General features: G+C 35.3%; 1 protein-coding gene and 1 pseudogene across 1 annotated transcript in view; both read left to right on the forward strand.

The window, feature by feature from the left end:
- Positions 1 to 7,810, forward strand: part of LOC111093476 — a 40,896-nt gene extending 33,086 nt beyond the window's left edge. The window contains exons 5-6 of the mRNA XM_038581251.1: positions 7,494 to 7,525; positions 7,722 to 7,810. Of these exons, the coding sequence (XP_038437179.1) occupies positions 7,494 to 7,525; positions 7,722 to 7,751 (62 nt within the window). The 3' untranslated portion in view covers positions 7,752 to 7,810. The remainder of the gene's footprint in view (positions 1 to 7,493; positions 7,526 to 7,721) is intronic.
- A 6,903-nt stretch (positions 7,811 to 14,713) lies between these two features.
- LOC100683939 lies at positions 14,714 to 15,788 on the forward strand (annotated as a pseudogene).
- Positions 15,789 to 20,713: the final 4,925 nt, after the last annotated feature.

Here is a 20,713-nt window from a genome sequence, read left to right on the forward strand (position 1 = left end):
CTCACATTTAGATCTTTCATCCATTTTGAGTTTATCTTTGTGTATGGTATAAGAGAATGGTCCAGTTTCATTCTTCTGCACTTGGCTGTCCAATTTTCCCAGCACCATTTTTTAAAGGGGCTGTCCTTTTCCCATTGGATATTCTTTCATGCTTTGTCAAAAATTAGTTGACCATAGAGTTAAAGGCCATTTCTGGGTTCTCTATTCTGTTCCATTGATCTATGTGTCTGTTTTTGTGCCAGTACCATACTGTATTGATGATTAGAGTTTTGTAACACAGCTTGAAGTCAGGCATTGTGATGCCCCCAGCTTTGGTTTTCTTTTTCAACATTCCTCTGGCTATTCAGGGTCTTTTCTAGAGGTTCCATACAAATTTTAGGATTATTTATTCCAGCTCTGTGAAAAATGTTGAGGGTATTTTGGTAAGGATTGCACTGAATGTGTAGATTGCTCTGGGTCTTAAAGATACAAGTGTAGTGATCCAAAAGGGCACCTACACCCCAATGTTCATAACAGCAATGTCCACGAGCACTGGGTGTTATACACAACTGATAAATCATTGAACACTACATCTGAAACTAATGCTGTACTACATGTTGATTAATTGAATTTAAATTAAATGACTAAATAAAATACAAAAAAAGAAATTAATTAGAAAGACATACAATTATATATTCTCTTAACAAGTAAGCTCCAAAATGCATGAAGCAAAAAATTGACAGTATTGAAATGGAGAAATGGACACTTCAACCAAACAGTCTCCAGTAGGCCATTTTCAATAATGAATAGAATAAGTAGGCAGAATGTCAGGAAGAAAATAGGAATCTGAACACTACAAAACAATTAGATCTAAGAAATCTACAGGGTCCCTGGTGGCTCCGTGGTTGAGCACCACCTTCAGCCCAGCACGTGATCCTGGAGACCCAGGATCGAGTCCCACGTCGGGCTCCCTGCATGGAGCCTGCTTCTCCCTCTGCCTGTGTCTCTACCTCTCTCTCTCTCTCTCTCTCTCTCTCTCTCTCTCCGTATCACTCATGAATAAATAAATAAAATCTTTAAAAAAAAAAAAAGAAATCTACAGAATATCACCTGACAAAGCAGAATATGTACTCTACCCCAGTATCCCTGGGACATTCTCCAAATAGACCATATGTTACACCATAATCAAGTCTCAATAAACTTAAAAGAACTTAAATCATACAAAGTATTCCTCTCAACTATGATGGAATAAAATTAGAAATCAGTAATAAGAGGAAATTTAGGAAATTTACAAATACAGAAAATTAAACACCCTCCTAAAAACAATGGGACAAAAAAGAAATCACAAGGCAAATTAGAAAATACTTTGAAGTGAATGAAAAAATAAAACATTATTAATATTTGTGAATGCCACTAACAAAGCACCTAACAGAAAAATGACAGATATAAATGCTTATATTTTCAAATAAATAATACCAGACTTTCACTTAAGAAGCTAGAAAAAGAAGAGCAAACTAAAACCAAAGCAAGTGGAAGGAAAGAAATAATAAAGGTTAGAGCAGAAATGAATAAAATAGAAAAATATCAACGAAACCAAATTTACTTGAAAACATCAAGCCTTTAGCTAAATTGATCAAGAAAAAAGTGAGATTAAAATTATTAAGATATAGAATAAAAGAAAGGATATCATTTCCAAACTTACAGAAACTTTTTAAAAAGGGATTAAAAGGGAATGCTACAAACAACAGTGTGCTAACAAACTGAATAACCTAGAGGAAATGAACAAATTCCTGGAAAGATACAAACTACAAAAACTGATTCTAGAAAAAAACAGAAAATCATAAAGACCATTAACAAGCAAAAAAGACTGACTTAGTAATCAAAAATAGTCCCACATAGAAAAGCCCAGACTCAGATAGCTTTACTTGTTAAACTATTTTAAGAAGAATTAATATCAATCCTTCACAAACTCTTCCAAATAATAAAAGATGATGAAACACTTCCCAATACATTCTATTTGACTATATTACCATGATACCAAAACCAAAGATATTGTAACAAAAGAAAACTACAAACCAATGACCTTTATGAATATAAATACAAAATCCCCAACAAAATAGCAAACCAAATTGAGTAACATAAGAAACAAGAAAGAAAGAAAGAAAGAAAGAAAGAAAGAAAGAAAGAAAGAAAGAAAGAAAGAAAGAAAGAAATTACATACCAAGACTAAGTAGTATTTATCACAGGAGCAAAAACTTGGTTCCACAATGAAAATCAATGTGATACACTACGTTGACACAATAAAGAACAAAAAGCATGTCATCACTCTGACAGATAAAGAAAAAGCACATGACACAATTCAATACCCTTTCATGATAAAAATGTAAGAAACTTGAAACAGAAGGGAGGTTCCTTAACTGGGTAAAGGCCATCTACAAGATGTTAACAGTTGACATCATACTTAATATGAAAGACTAAGTGCTTTCCTTCTAAGAACAAGAACAAGATAAAGATGTCCACTCACACTTCTATTCTACACTGTAGTGGAGGTTCTAGCTATGGCAATTGGGCAAGAAAAAGAAATAAAAGGGGATCCCTGGGTGGCACAGTGGTTTAGCGCCTGCCTTTGGCCCAGGGCGCGATCCTGGAGATCGGGGATCGAATCCCACGTCCGGCTCCCGGTGCATGGAGCCTGCTTCTCCCTCTGCCTGTGTCTCTGCCTCTCTCTCTGTATATGTGACTATCATAAATAAATAAAAATTTTTAAAAAAGAAATAAAAGGCACTCAGATTAAAATGAAAGCAGTAAAATGATTTCCATTCACAGATAACATAATCTTGTATTTAGAAAATCCTAAAAAAAAAAAAATCCTAAAGAACCCACACTTACAAAAAAAGTATAGCAAGGTTACACGATACAAATTCAACATACAAAATCAGTTATATTTCTATACACTAGCATTATACAATCTGAAAAAGGAATTAAGAAAATAACTTTATTACAAGAGCAACAAAAAATAAAATACTTAGGAATAGATTTAACAACAATGTTTAAGACTTAAACACTGAAAACTACAAAACATTATTGAAAAAAATTAAAAAATAAATAAATGGAAAGACATCATATGATGTTCATGGACTGAAAGACTTAATGTTAATATTGTAACACTTCCCAAATTAATATAGATTCAGTGCAATGTCAGCTGCCCTTTTTGCAAGATGATTTTAAAATTCACATGGCTGCAAGGGACCCAGAATAGCCAAAACAATTTCTAAAAGGAAGGATAAACTTGTAGGACTTACACTTATAATTTCAAAAGCTTACTACAAAGTTCCAGTGGTAATACTGTGTGATACTAGCATAATGACAGACATATATATAGATCAATGGAACAGAATTTTAAATCCAGATATACACTTTACATTTATGGTCAAATAGCTTTCATAAGCATGTCAAAGCAATTCAGCTGGCAAAAAAAGTCTCTCTTTTTAAGATTGATTAATTAGGGATCCCTGGGTGGCACAGCGGTTTGGCGCCTGCCTTTGGCCCAGGGCACGATCCTAGAGACCTGGGATCGAATCCCACGTTGGGCTCCCAGTGCATGGAGCCTGCTTCTCTCTCTGCCTGTGTCTCTGCCTCTCTCTCTCTCTTTCTCTCATTCTGTGTGACTACTATAAATAAATAAAAAAAATTTTTTTAAAGATTGATTAATCAATTAATTAATTAAGAGAGACAGAGAGAGCATGAGCTAAGGGGGACTGGAGGGAGAGAGACAAGCAGACCACATACTGACCGTAGAGCCAGAATGGGCTAGATCCCATGACCCTGAGATCACCACCAGAGCCAAAATCAAAAGTCAGATGCTCATTCAACTAAGCCATCCAGGTACCCCAAAAATAGTTTTTAAAAAGAATTCTGAGTCAACTGAATATCTACATGCATAAAAATGCAGTTGGATCCCAACCTCATACTGTATACAAACATTAACTCCAAATGACTGTATATAAACATTAACTCAAAACAGACCTCAGAATTAAATATAAGATCTAAAACATATAAATATAAAATTAAATAAATTAAATTATTATAAATTAAATATAAAATCTTAATGACCTTGGATTAGACAATGATTTCCTAGATGTGACACCAAAAGCACAAGCAACAAAAAATAGATGAATTACACTTCATCAAAATTTAAAAGTTTTGTGCTTCGAAGTCCACTATCAAGAAAAAGAAAAAGTTGGGCAGCCCAGGTGGCTCAGTGGTTTAGCACCGCCTTTCGCCCAGGGCGTGATCCTGGAGACCCTGGATCGAGTCCCACATCAGGCTCCCTGCATGGAGCCTGCTTCTCCCTCTGCCTGTGTCTCTGCCTCTCTCTTACTCTGTGTCTCTCATGAATAAATAAATAAATAAAAACTTTAAAAAAAAAAAAAGAAAAAGCACATTGAATTAGAAAAATATTTGTAAATCATAAATGTCAAAATGGACTTGTACTCAGAATATTTAAAGAATCCTTACAAGTCAACAACAAAAGTATAATTAACTTAAATAAAATTTCAAAAGTTATTTCAAAATTTATACGAATAGCCAAATAAATACAGGAAAAAGTATGCAACATCATTAGTCCTTAGAGAAATACAAATCAAAACTACAACAAGGTTATGAGTTCACACACACTAGAATGGCTATAATTAAAAAGAAAGTAACAAGTGTTAGGGTGTGGATTAATTAGAATCCTCATACAGAGCTGACAGAAATTTAAAATTACACAGTCACTTTGGAAATTGGCTACAAAATTCCTCAAAACTAAACATAAAGTTACTATTTGATCCAGCAATTATACTCCTAACTAATAACCAAGTCAAGCAGAAATGTGTTCACACAAAAATTTGCACAGGAATGTCATAGCAGCATTACAGGAATGCACAGGAATGTCACAGCAGCTATTCATGATAGCCAGAAAGTTTAAACAGTCCAAAATGCCCATCAGCTGATGAATGGGTAAATAAAATGGGTCATACCCACATAGTGAAATATTATTCCATAACAAAACAGGAGTGAAATACTGACACATGCCACAACATGGATGAACCTGGAAACTTGATGCTATCTAAAAGAAAGTCTGCAGGGTAGGGGAAAATGCAGAGCAGTGCCAGTGTCAGTGGATTTTACATGTGAATTATATCTCAACAAAATATTATGTTTTAAGTTTTTAATAAATAAAAGACAGCTAGATTTCCAAAAAATAAATGCCCAAAGTCATCAGTTAAAAGGCAAAGCATCTGAGAAATACAATATTTTTATTCTAAGCCCACTCTAATAATCACTTTACTATGCTGTAGCCATCTCCAAATAGTAAATTGGGGATAAAATCACTAATAAGATGTACTCCATCCCTAAAATTCCTCAGGTCTATGGTTTAGTGCAGAGAGGCTGTATAGGTTTATACCCTACTAATTCAGAACAAATTGGGTACTAGAAAGAACAGATCCCAGGGACTTTAATGTAAAATCAGAATTAAGACCTAACTCTGAATTCCCAGTATGAGGATCATGCCTCCAAAATACATTGGCAAGTAGTTTTCAACTTAAAAGAAAATATCTCTCCTCTGCACCAGAAAAAAAATTCCCTCCAATATGGAAGACTGGCCACTATCAACCTACCCCCTTTACCCCTACCTTGATCACCAGTACCGTACTTCTCAACATTCTGCATATTATCAGCCTTTGCAAACAAAATTCCTTACCCCATCAAACACTTCTACAGTCTTCCTTACAAAAATATCTCCATGATTCCAGAAAAAATTGATTATGTTCAATAATCAAGGCAATCAACAGGTCAAGTAGTATAAACTGAGTTGTCCAATTAATGTTTTCCAAATATAAAACTTAAAGGGCACAGATTTCTACAATTCTATAGAACAGAGAACAGAAATATGAAAAGCTGGTAAGAGGGGAGGGGCACTCAAATATTCACAAGCCTCTGCCAGATATTTATTACATATTTCTTATATTCAGTACACTGAGATGGCACAGGTGTTTCAGTTCTTAGAATAAAGCAAACATACAAACCACTATTTTCAGAGTTTGAGGAGACCTTAGGAATCACCCAAACCAACCTCCATATTATACAGGCTACAAAAGTGCAGTGCTAAGAAGAAAACAGATATGACTAGCTCATACAGTTAGCTGCAGATGTGGGAATTGAATGCATGTTTGATTCATGGGCCAGTTGTCCTTTTCCAGTTATACTTCCCATGTCTTCACGGCAACTGCAAATTGAGAAATCTATCCTTTTTTAAAAACACAAAGCACGCAAACTATAAGTACAGCCCAGATGAGGAAGTTTAAGTTACTCCTTTTGACTTTCTAAATCGTTCCAATATAACCCTAGCACCATGAAATCTGTTCTCCTGTTAGTCTCAGATAATTCCCTAAATTTAATACTATGAAGCTAGGTTAACTCTCAAAAACATGACACATTGGAAGACGAACACTGAATAATGTCCTTTACCTAGAAACCAACAACTCAACACTATAGATGATTCAAGAGAATAAGAGTTGCTTCACCATTATTCCCTCATATATTTCTCTTATGTTCCTCTTTGCTGTTTTTAAATTCCTTTACATTTCCCCTTGCCTTATTTCCATCTCTCTGGTCAAAAAATTCAAATATACAGCAGAGAGAGTAGGACCAAATTCAATTGAATATTCTATCCCCTTTGCTCCTTACAAAGACCCTCCCTTTTGTCCCCATACAAAGTATATGGAAAAGTTTTTCACTTACTGCCTATTTTCCATTACTTCAATCCTCATGTATTTTAAGCTCTTGGTTTTTTGTATATAGATACAGTACTCTCACAATTTTTCATAAAATAAAAATCTAGCAATGGGGGTGAAAAGCATTGATATTCTGATCATCTATTATAATAGTAATATTTGTTTTTTTTATTTTAAACAAGCTACAGTTTGGAAAAGCAATGTGTTTTGTTTATCATGTCAAGTTCTTATGAAAGTATTTGAGTTGGATTTCATCCAAAATCTATAATTCACCATGTAATGCATAATTTTGCTGTCATATGGCTGCAAATTTTTACACTTATTTTGCCAGAAAACACAGGTATGAATATGAAGGAGGCCCCCTCAGAGATTTATTGCTTAATATCCCACTAGTTCCCTAGTCGTCAAAGCTCAACCATCCATTATTTACCAAGTAGATTTTTCTGCCCTTTGTTTCAGCTCAGATTCACTTAAAAATCTCCCTTTGAAAGATCCATAGGCTATTTGTAATTGTTCATTGTTTTGAGTCCTTCAATATTAAATCCCATAAACTGTTCTGGATGAAGATTTTCATAGCAGAAAATAAACATAGATGATTTTTATAATTCCCTTAAAATGGCCAGAGCTGTAGCTATTAACAGTAAAACTTTTTATTATTCTAATTTTATTATTATTAGTACAATAAAAATCACTCCTTCTCTTCCTGCTTATCTGCCTCAAAATTCTTTGTTTCAGGTATACAAGAGTCATTACTGAAAGAAATACAGGTACTGTTCTGACCTAAAAACTATTAAAATTTAAATAAATCCAAAATTCAGCATTTTCTGGGTTAAATTAGTGCACTACTTCAGTATCTGCAATTCAAATAAGTCCTCTGAGAAATTGGCCTCCATAACCAGTGACGTGCTGCTGAACTGAACAGATCTCCAAAATATCCTAACAGATTTCTTTCTTTCATTGTAGAATTGTTTCCATCTGGTGCTTAGATATTAAACCTGGAATATGTAAAGGCTCTCCCCTCTCACCCTGTTTGACTTCCAAATGCTGGCAAATAATTTGCATTGTCAATGAATTGAGGATTAAAATTTTGAACTTAACTGTGTAGTTGTAAAATGTACAATTTAAAGCGATAGATCTTTGAAGTAGTGGGGTTTTTTTCTTTTGAGAAATGGAGATTTGAAGTGTTTGTTGTTTGCAGAATATTCTAACTCAAACTTACTTTGCTTGAAAAAAATAAAACTTTTCTTAATTTTCTTCCGAAGTTCAGAATGTTGAAATATGAATTTATGAAGAGCACTATAGGCCAGTTTTTGTAAGTATGTATATATTTATAACCAAATAGGAACATCTAAAAACACATATATTTCTTTGTATAGATAGGCAGATATTTAGATGTATACATGTACAAATTTCCAAGATCCTGGGTCTATAGACAATAATTTCTTCATGAGAATTTTAAAGATCCTCACAGTAATAAAATGTCTGACTTTTAAGACTGGCAACATTTTCATAGCATCTTAATTGGAAAGCACAGAGTTACTTCTAAGAAACATAATTGCTTCCAGAAATGTTTAAACCACTAGGGAATGTTTATATGAAATGAGCAATAGTCACAGGAGTGAATAAACCAGTTCTATGTACTGCATGTTGTAGTGTAAAAGCCTAGGAGTGCACAAAGAGTTATAAGAGAACCATGTGCAAGACACAATCATTTTGTTCAATCTCTTCTTGTCATTAGTCTGCAACTTCTACCTATCCCTCTTCAACTAATAGTGGATCTCATGTCTTATGAGATAAGACATGGATAACAAAGCACAGTTATCCAGTTCTCTTGTCCAAAACTTCACACTTCATGCCTGTCCTCCCTCCACTGTTTTCTTTTTGATGCCCCATCATACTTTCTTCACATTGTCTCTTATTTAATTGCTTCCTTTAATCTCTTTCCCTTAAATTTGATCTGCCTTGATCTCCTGGAATATTTTCTGATGCATTTCTCCATTTCACGTCCATTTCATGACTAGTTACAAAAAATAATAACTGAATTCCTACCCTGCACATGAAACTATTTACCATTTTCTGTTCACTGTGCTGCTCACATTTAACTTTATTTTTTTTTTAAAGATTTTTTTTTTTTCATGAGAGACAGAGAGAGAGGCAGAGACACAGGCAGAGGGAGAAGCAGGCTCCATGCAGGGTGCCCGATGTGGGACTCAATCCCTGGACTCCAGGATCACGCCCTGAGCCAAAGGCAGACACTCAACCACTGAGACACCCAGGCAACCCCACATTTAACATTAAAAAAAAAAATGAGGAGGGCAGCCCAGGTGGCTCAGCGGTTTGGCGCCACCTTCAGCGCAGGGTGTGATCCTAGAGACCCAGAATCGACCCATGTTCTGTGTGTGTGTGTGTGTGTGTGTGTGTGTGTGTGTATCTCTCATGAATAAATGAATTCATGAATAAATGAATAAAATCTTAAAAAAAAACTTAAAAGAAAATGAGACTCACAGGAAAGGAACTGACACAACTTTGGGAAGGACAGTTAAGTATGTTCTGCTGAAGTTGCTAGTGGTCATGAATCATTCATGTATGTTTGTATTATGTTATTATCAACCAAATAGTGTTGGAAAAAAATACTTAACTTCTTTACTAAGCCCTCAAACCTGTTACTGCATCTCTCATTTGTGATGCAATAGGACACTTTGCCTGTATTAAAAGGGCCAAGAATAAATGCTTTTTTTGTTGAACATGTCTATAGAGTTGACAGTTAATGCCAAAAATCATCAAATAGTCCTCCCAAAATTGTACTTTTGAAATATACCAAAAAATAAAACATAAATTGATCTACTTAATTTCTATTCAAAAGAAAAAAAAGAATGTTTTGCTGACAAGTATATAACCACTTGACTGATTCTAAACAAACATTTGCGGGAATCTTTTTAAAGCAATTTTTTTCACCTGGATCTTCAGTTGGACCAAGCATCTGAACCCAAAAACCTCCAAACAAAAAGATTAAAATGCGTGAGAATTTTCCAAAAAACTTCAAGATGAAAACTTCAAACTTCTATACTTGCCTGCCATGCAAAAATATTGTAGTACAAATTTAGGGCTAATAGAACCCATCTTCTAGGACAGACTTTCTAAAAATATTGTATATGCTTTAAAATCTGAGCAATACCCAAAATATTCATTGCAGTTGGCAACATATGAGCATTATAGAAAAATCACAATGTGTTCTTCTGGCTACACACAACAAACACAAAATATCTATGCAAATAAGGAACTGATGTAATGGTTTTGTGTCTTCATCTATTCAGATAGCAGAAAGAAAGAAAGGAAGGAAAATTTAATGTCATCTGATGAAAAATTGCATTTTCTTCTGCCTCTCTTTCCTGTTCCTCTCTCCCATCTGCCCTCCACTTCACCCTCCATCCCTTTAAGTTTTCTCCATTTGTATTACAGTGGCACAGATTCAGAGGAGGGGTGGAGTCTGACATTTCGGGTGGTCTTAATAAAGCTTTAGTCTTTGGCTAACCTCTCCTTAGACTGGAGAGTAGCCAAGAATTTCCAATATTAGGAAGAGTCACTTTGAAAAACTGTGTATGTATGTCGAAGTGCATGTCAATATATTTGTTCTGATTTAATAAGCAAAACTGAACAACAGGGCCCTGTCAGCCAAAGCAACAACTATTTCTCCCAAACTTAAAACACATCCTTGTGTAAGTTATGGTTCTTATTTGGTTTTTGTGTTCATTTATTTCAGTTTATTGTTTGACATCTCCTACCAGCTGAGCCAGGAAACCCATGGCAGTGCTTCAAAAAATAACTCCACCCCACATTTATTTTTTAATTTGCTCTGGTTCTTTACTCTTTTAAATTCACAAAGTTTCATGGAACAAGTGCCTAAAGAAGATAGCATTTGCTTTTTAAGTATAGTTTTAGAAACCATATGTAAAATATCTCTTGCAGCTCCTCTTTTTTATTAGAAAAATTATATTAGATTCATATTTGTTTTGAAAAGTCAGTTGTATACTTTAATTAAAGGGAGAAATAAAAAGTCTTCTTTCCTAAAGCAAGCTTACAAAGAATGGAGAAGTTATTTCTCCTAATAATGACTTAACAAATGAGATTTCAGTTCCCTAAATTGGGGTAAAGATTAGGAAGAAAAAACTATCTGTACTGTGATCATATATTATCACGGACTTTGAAAATGCCTATCTTTTTGGTACTTGGCAACATATAGTAAGAATAGCCACAAGGGGAAAAAAAAAAAAAAAAGCCCGGGGCGGGGGGGGGGGGGGGGCACATTATTTCCACAAACATAGCCCAACTGTTGCCAAACAACAAAATAGCAAATTCATCTAGGCTCATTGGTACATGTCTTAACTTTCCAAATGAAACCTTGGATCAAAAAAAAAAAAAAGTTTGAGCACTTTCCTATAAGATCAATCAAAACTAAACTACAACTGATACAACATTTAAGAGTTACAAATTTCCACTTGATTGCAGTTGAATTAAAAGCAAGAAAGAGGGTATTTAAAATGAAGAGTTTGTAATACAACACTGGTTTCTTTTCTTAAGCAATTTTCTCTAAAAAGAATGCCAAAACTTTGTAAACTTGAACAGACTAGGACTAGAAAATGTAAACAACACTATAAAATAATAACAAGAACATTTTATCCAGGTTAGCACAGATAGGTAAGCCTTGCTTTTAAATGAAAAATTCCATGGAAACTGACGTACAAAAGGAGGGAGCATCTCAAGTTCACACTAGAAAGGTCATTGGCAGAGACCAGCTTCATATTATTTAGAGTATCTGTTCTGGAACAAAAGAGGGCTAAGCTGATTGAGCAGGGAGTAAGTCCAGGTATTACAGATTAATGTTTAAAGAATGACACTACTTATTTTCAACATTCTCTTTATATTTTTTGAGTTCTTGAATTACTTATAGAAGAATTCCATAACCCAAACCATCTTCAAAATGATAATGCACAAGAAACACTCCCAAATAATCAAACCTTTCTGAATGTGCCTCTGTTTCAGAAAAATGAAACTTTTTTTCTTCAAAAAGTGAGAAACCTAATTTCAATGACGATGACTTATTTGACAGGGGAAAAAGAGAAGCATAAGCTGGGAGGAGGAGCAAGAGGAAAGGGAGAAGCAGACTCTCCACTTAACAGGGAGCCTGACATAGGGTTCAATCCCAGCACTCTGGGATCATAATGTGAGCCGAAAGCAGACACTTAACCAACTGAGGCACCCAGGTGCCCTGACTTTTCCTTATTTTCAATTTCAAGGGACAAAGAGCTACCTTGGAATTTGAAGTTTTACAAGTGCACACTTTGAAGATATCTTTTTATCCTAAGAATATTTAGAAGAATATTAATAGTGACTAACAATGACTCTATTTCAATATGGTAGATTGAGCACATGCATCTAATTACAATATTTCCTGAAGCCCTACTAAAACTATAGTAAAGTATTTTTTAGTAAAGTATTTTAAAAAAAAACACTTTATTGATTATGATTGATACACAAAAAGCTGCACATATTTAGTGTATTCTACTTTATGAGTTTGAAGAAAAGCATATATATCCATGAAGTCATCACCGTAATCAATCTCATCACCTCAAACATATCATCACCTTCAAAAGTTTCCTCCCACCCTACTCACTTATTTGTTCATGTATGTGTGTGATAAGAAGACTTAATAGAAATGACCAGACCACAAAAAAAAGACTTAATATTGGGAAATGCAAATCAAAACCATAATGAGATATCACCTCATACCCAGTAATATGACTATTATCAAAATAACAAAATAAAATAAGTGTTGGTAAGGATGTGGTGAAAGGGACTCTTCTACACCACTGATGGTTATATAAATTGGTATAGCCTTTATGGGAAACAGCATGAAGTTCCCTCAGAAAAATTAAAAAATGAACTATCATATGATCCATCAATCCTATTTCTTTGTGTATAATCAAAGGAATAAAATCACTCTTGAGATATCTATATTCCCGTATTCGTTGCAGTTATTCACAGTAGCCCTATGGAAGCAACCTACGTAGCCATCATGGATGAATGGATAAAGAAAATGTGATATGTTTATACAGTGAGATATTATTCTGCCTTAAGGAGAAGGAAATCCTGCCATTTGTGACCACATGGATGAACCTTAAGGACATATGCTAAGTGAAATATGCCAGACAGAGAAAGACAAATATGGCATGATCTCACTTATATGTGGAACCAAAAATAGTCAAACTCATAGAAGCAGAGTAAAATAGTAGTTATTAGGGGTTGAGAATGTGGGGGAAATGGGGAGATGATGGTCAAAGGGTACAATAAGCTTTCAGTTATAAGTTCTGGAAACTGAATGAACAGTATGGAGACTATAATTAGTGGTAATGTGTTATATATTTGAAATTTGCTAAGATTCCTTACCCAAAAAGGAGGGAGGTAACTCTATGAAGTGATGGATATGTTAATTAACTTGATTATAGTAATCATTTCACTGTGTGTGTGTGTATGTATATATATATATATATATATATATATATATAATCACATTGGATATCTTAAATATGTAGAATTTAATAATACGTCAATAAAACTTAAAAAATACATCACACATTCAAAAACCAGGAAAATATGATTCATGATAAGAAAACCAATCAATATAAACTGAACCAGAGCTGCCACAAGTGTTAGAATTAGGAGACAAATACATTAGAAATGTTATTATAAATATATTCCACATGTCCAAAAGTTAAGACATGGAAGATTTTTTAACCCAAATCAAACTTTCAAGATAAAAACTACAACTATAATGGGTTAAATTGTACCCCCTCCCAAAATTACGTTCAAGTTCTAAACCGCGAGCATCTCAGAATGGGTAGGACCTTATCCTCTACAGGTATAATTAATTAACTCAAGATGAGGTAACACTGGATCAAGGTGAGCCCTAATCTAATACAATCGGTGCCTTTACAAGAGGAGAAGAGACACACACAGAAAGAACATCACATGATAACAGACACAGAGATCAGTTTAATGCACCTGCAAGCCAAGGTACACCAAGGATTACTGCTACCATGAAAAGCCAGGAAGGGTCAAGGAGGATTGTGCCGAGAGTCTCAGAGGGAGCATGACCCTGCTGACACCTTGATTCAGGACTCTGGCCTCTAGAACTGTGAAAGAATAAAATTTCTATTGTGTAAGGCTACCCAGTTTATAACACTTTGGTACAACAACCCTATGAAATTAATAGAACATAACAAAACATATGGGATGCCACTAAAAAAACAGTACTTAGGGAGAAATTTAAAGTATTTAATACTTACACTGGAAAATAAGAATTACCTCAAGTCAATGACATCAGCTTCCAAAGTAGAAAGAGGAAATAAAATAAATACCAGAGCATAAATTATCTAGAAATCAGAAAAAAATTTTAAAAAACAATGAAACCAAAAAGTGGTTCTTTAATAACTTCAATAAAACTGATATACATTTTAGCTAGATTACTAGAAAAAAAAGATAAAAGAGAGGTGACATTAGTCACCAAAATCAGGAATGAGGGAATTAACAATAGATTCCAGGAATATTTAAAAGATAATAAGGGAATACTGTGAACATATTTATGGCAATAAATTCAGCAACTTAGATGAACAGGACAAATTTCTTGAAAGATACAACTACTAACACCTACACAAGAAATAAAAATTTTATCTATGAAAAATATTTAATTGCAGCTAACTTTCCCACAAAAAAAAAAAATCCAGATACAAATAGTTTGACAGATCATTTGTCCTAAAATTAAAGGAAAAAAATAACACCAATTCTACAATACGCTCCCTAAAGCTTAAAAAAGAAATAAATAATTCACAAATAATTCTATAATGCCAGAATCACTGTGACATCAAAACCAGACAGGACAGCCATGCTTTCCCATTCCCATGGCAGCTTTGAGGGCTCCCGCCACCTCCACCGTGCCGGACATCATGCTCTTCAGCAGCAGCTTGCACCAGGACCTGTCCCAGCAGGACCTGGCTGACTTGATGAGCCTGGAGCTGAGCAAAGTGGTCACTAAGAAGTTCAGCAACCAGGAGACCAGCCTTGAGGTCAGTGGAAACAGGAAGGGCAAAGATGTCTATAACATCCAGAGTGGCTATGGAGAAATCAAAAACAACCTGATGGGGCTCTTCATCATGATCAACACTGATAAGATCACAGCATCATCCAGGGTGACTTCTGTGATCCCATGTTTTCCATACTCTTGATAAGATGGATAAAAAGGACAAGAGTCATGCTCTGATTTCTGCAAAACCTGTGGCCAATATGCTCTTGCTGGGGCAGATCACATCATCACCATGGACCTGCATGACTCTCAGGTCCAGGGATTCTTCAACATTCCAGTGGATAATTTGTCTGTGGAGCCTGCAATCCTCTAGTGAATTCAGGAGAACATTGCCAAGTGGAGGAACTGTATTATCATTTACCTGATGTGACGGGAGCTACAAGGGTCATATAAACTGCAGACAGGGTGAATATGGAATTTTCCTTCATTCACAAAGAGAGGAAGAAAGCAAATGAAGTGGACTGGATGGTTCTGGTAAGTGGCATGAAGGACCACATGGCTATCCTCATGGAAGACATGGCTGATATGTGTAGCACCACCTGCCATGCTGCAGACAAGCTACTCTAAGGAGCCACCAAGGCTTATGCTATTCTTACCCATGGGATCTTCTCTGGGCCAGCTACTTCCAGAATGAATATGCTGCCTTTGAGGCTGGTGTTGTCACAGACAGCATTCTGCAAGGTGACAAAATGAGACACTGTTCCAAGATACAGGTGATTGATATCCTTATGATCTTGGCAAAGGCAATCCCAAGGAAACACAATGGTGAATCTGTGTTTTACCTATTCAGCTACATCCTGCTACAGATCCAGACATTCATGAAGTGTGGAGCAAGCCTGCTCTGGCTTATGAATTGTGTACATTTGTCCGACTTTTTAGCAATTATGGGATAATGCAAAAGCCTCTGATCTTTGTATATCCCAAGATCCATTGTTTACTCCTTCTCAAGCTCAAGACCATTTATTTCCAGTTTTGGGGGAGGATAGTGGTTGTTTGATCCTTCTAAGCAAACTGTCAGTGAGAAATGTTTCATCATCCTGGCATATTCTGATAGGTGATCTTCTTTATTTTGTCAGTACTTTGAGGCCACAACTTTCAAATATATAATTCCACTGAAGAAGTTCATAGTTTAAATATTTTGAGGGTGCCAAAGGTGACTTCAGATTAAAGCTTTCTGTGTAAGTAATAATAATGCCCATGGACATTTGGGTAAAATCCTGTATACATCTGAATGAACCTTAGAAAATTTATAATACCCTGAATTTTGACATTTTTTAGTAAGCATCTTTCAAATCAACCATTCTGGTTATTGTGCTTAATGTAACCAAATTTTATGTAGCTTAAGATGGCCACTGACACGTTTACTTTCTGATAAATATTAGAAATATCAGAGGCAATGCAGTTCAGTGTTTTTTTATTTTTTTTTATTTTTTTTCAAATCTTTAAGTCACTAACAAAGCTGACCAGCAATCTTTAAGGTTTCAAACTTCAGTACAGCAGAGATTGAATTTAAGAAGTATCATCCTGGTCACTGCAAAAATGAGCATTTTGCTGTACCTTAAAATTGCTTATAAGAAAAAAATGATATTGTAGTCTGGTAGAGTCAGCAATGCAATACAGATTAACTATATCCAGAAACAGTTGACTTGAGTATATAAAGAGCCTATTTAGATAGATTATGTAATTCTTAGTTTTGATAAATAAGTGATATCTATTTCTTGGGATATTTATGCATAAACAAACAAAAATGTAGTTATGAGCATGCACAAGTAGACATCCTTGGCATACATGTTCACATGACTGAAAAAATTTATTAAAAGTAAATATTTCATCTTAAGATTGAACATAAGATATAGAGCTAGTTTTAAAATAATCTTCAGGTTAAAAAAATAGAAAAACCACCTTGTCATTGTCTGAATTAAGAACTGATTGTTTCTATTATTTAACCTCACTTTTTCAAGTACTTCTGAAATATTAACTAATTACACTAGAATTGGCCATACACGGTGGCAATGCAGACCTTGACCTTTTGATGGTTTTAGTTGAAGAAAGATGAGGAAGGCAGCCTCAGGACCACCAATCCCAGAACTTGTATATCCCTAGCTGCTTGTGTGGAAACATTTAAGTGAAACACCAGATATATCGGTCTCATCCAACTCTGCTGAATGGGGCTGGACTCACATATATTCCACCAAAAACAGGCGCCAGGGAAATACAAATATACCAAAGCTGCTCATCCTCCTACTTCAATAATATTAATCAACTTATAGATATACATGTTATAACTTTCCCTTTTAGATGTCAACTAGATTCAGGAATATGTTATTTGCAGTACTTGTATTGGTTTTGAATATAGGATTTTAAGATTGTCCAACACTGTACTAAAACATTTCAATAAAATCCTGCTACTTCTTTCTTTAAAAAAAAAAGACATTGCAAAAAAATAAAGCTACCCAATATCCCTCACTAATATGGATTTTTTTAATTCTAATTAAATTTCAGGGAAAAAAGTATCTGTCACTATACAAAAAGGATAACACACTATGATAAGAAGGATTCATCCAAGAAATGCAGAATTAGCTTAACATCTGAAAACCAATCAATGTAATGCATCATATTAACAAACTAAAAAAGACAAAGTATATGTTCAATTCGATACATGCAGAAAAATCACTGGAATAGATCACTTTCTACTCCTAATAAAAACTTGCAGAAAACAAATAACAGAAAGAAACTTTCTCAACCTGATAAAGAGAATCTATGAAAAATCCAAGCTAACATCATACTTAATTATGACAAATACCCCCAAGTTAGGGGCAAGACAAGGATGTCCACTCCCACCTCTTCTATTCAATACTGTACTAGAGTTTCTAGTCATGGCAATTAGGCAAGATTAGAAAGGAGGAAGGAAAACTATCTTTATTCACAGATAACGTAATTATTTAGGAAATCCTTTTAAATAGAAAATGGTAATGTAGGAAGACCCTGCTCATTTCTTCCCATGGACACACTGAATCCACAACTACGCATAGAACAATTCCCTCTGAAAAAGACCTGAAAACTAGCTGAACAGTGGCTTCACATCAAATGAGAAAAGGTCCATATCCAGGTGGATAAGAGAGGCTAAGACATGATCTTGACAAAAATTTACTGCCCTGGCATAGGAAATTATAATTGGGAAGGATCAAATCAAGATTCTCCCAGAGAAATGAAGGTTGTAACCCACATTAAGCACTCCAACTCTTAAGATCTGTACCTGAGAGACAAGCCCCCAATATATCTGCCTTTGAAAATCAACAAGGCTCACATTCGCAAGACCTGAGTGTCTGTAGCAAACTGAGAGACTGCTCTCCCTCTGCCTCACTAAAAGTGGCAGGCATATAGCATCCCTGCACTTGCTCTCTGCCTTGCTAAAGCTGGCACCTGCCTGCTGTACCTGTGCTCCCCTCTACAATGATCCACAGTGCCAGTGCCTCAAAGAGAGGAACATTTACATACATCTAGTGCCCTAGTATCTTTTACATCTCATACCCCAGTTTTCACAGTGGCATCCCAGGAGGTGCCTCTTGAGCACTTGGGCTCTAGAGGCTACAGTGGCTTGCTTCTTGAGTCCCAAGAGACTGTAACAATCAGAGATAGTTCTGGGACACTGTACAGATCAATAACTGAAACATCCCATCTTTCTGAGAAGGAGACTTATTTTTCTCCCCAGGAGAACTGGCCCTGATGAGTGGGCTCCTGGTCTAGCATATCTCTAGAGGCCTACAGAGGTACTCTTGGGGAACTGAGGCCAAGGGATACAGCCTTTGTGCTCTCCTTCTGCCTCTCTCCAACCTGCCCATATCCCAGGAAGGAGCTTATACTCTTGTCTGGCACCTTGATTTTACTGCCAGGGAATACCTCTTTATCACCTGGCTCCCAGGTAATGTAGACCAGGGGACAGCATCTCTATATTCTCCTTCTGCCTTACTAGAGCTCACCTGTACCTCCCAGAAAGGGGCTTTATACACTCCTCTGGAGCCTGATTTTTGCAATTGTTGCAAAGGAGATGCACCTGATCTCCTAGTCTAGAAGCCATCAGGATCTACAATGGCAGTAGATTGTATATATTACATACTTTAAATGCTGCTGCCTAAAGATCTGGCTTCCGATCAGCCAGAAACTAGATGCTGGCATATCCTCAACAACTGAAGGTATTAAAAATAAATCAGACTACTTAGATAATGATGAAGGTTCTAGAAACAACCAAAAATTATGGCAAGGTTAAATAAGGTTCATGTTCTACAGGAGTGTACTCCTGAAAGATTGGGAAAAATAGCTGTTTCACCTAATACATAGAAAAAAAAAAAACATTAAAAAGAGTCAGGTAAAATGAAGAAACAGAGAAGCTGGTTCTGAAAAGATTAAGATAAAACCTCAGGAAAAAACCTTAGTGAAATATGGATAAGTAATTCACCTAATAAAGAGTTCAAAGTAACAGACACAAGATGCTCACCAAATTTGGAAGAAGAATGGATAAATAGTGAGAACTTAAATAAAAGGACAGAAAATATAAGAACACATCAAACAGAACTCACAGAGCTGAAGAACATAATAACTGAATTGAAAAACACACTAGAGAGATTAAATAAGACATTAGATGAAGCAGAAAAAGGATCAGTGATCTTAAAAACAAGGCAGTGGAACTCATCCAAGCAGAGAAAAGAATAATTTTAAAAAGTAATGATAGCTTAAGGGACTTAGGGGATCAACATCAAGCAGAGTAACAGTCACATTATCAGGGTCCCAGAAGGAAAAGAGAATGAGACAGAAAATTTATTTGAAGAAATAATGGCTGAAAACTTCTCCAAACCAGGGGAAGTCCAGGAAGTTCCAAATAAGATGAACCCAAAGAAATCTATACCATGACACATTATAATTAAAATGTCAAAAGTTACAGATAAAGAGAGAATCTTAAAAGCTGTGAGAGAAGAACAATGTGTTAGTTACAGGATAACTCCCAAAAGACCATCAGATTTTTCAGCAGAAATTTTTCAGGCCAGAAGGAAATGACATGATATATTCAAAGCACTGAAGTGATAAAGTTCCAACCAAGAATATTAGCTCAGCAAAATTATCATTTAGAATTAAAACAGAGATAAAGTTTTCTAGACAAGTCAGCATTGAAGAAGTTCATCACCACTAAACTAGTCTTACAAGAAATGTTAAAAGGAACTTCTTTAAAATGAAAACAAAGGGCTTTAATTAGTAACAAAAAAATATGTTAAAATATAAGTCACACTGGTAAAAGTAAATATATAGTAAAGGTAGTGGTTTAATGACATACAAAGCTAATAAGAAGGTTAAAAAACAAAATTAGTAAAACTGTAACTACAATAACTAGTTAAAAGATACACATAGGGCAGCCCCGGTGATGCAGCGGTTTAGCGCCTCCTGCAGCCTGGGGTGTGATCCTGGAGACCCCGGGATCAAGTCCCACATCGGGCTTCCAGTATGGGGCCTGCTTCTCCCTCTACCTCTCTCTCGCTCTCTCTGAATGAATAAATAAATAAATCTTTAAAAAAAAAAAAAAGATACACATAACATGCAAAATGTGACATCAAAAACAAAATGAAGGAATAAAAATGTAGAGTTTTAGAATGGGTTCAACTCAAGTTATCAACATAAAACAGACTGTTATTAATAGAGTTTGTTGCATTAAAGAATTATGGTAACCTAGAGCAAAAACTTATAATCAATAGGAAAAAAATGGAGTGCCTGGCTGGCTAAGTCAGTTAAGCATCTACCTTTGGCTCAGTTCATGATCCCAGGGTCCTGG

Source organism: Canis lupus, chromosome 31 (genome assembly GCF_011100685.1).
Source record: "Canis lupus familiaris isolate Mischka breed German Shepherd chromosome 31, alternate assembly UU_Cfam_GSD_1.0, whole genome shotgun sequence".
In the NCBI taxonomy this organism is placed as follows: domain Eukaryota; kingdom Metazoa; phylum Chordata; class Mammalia; order Carnivora; family Canidae; genus Canis; species Canis lupus.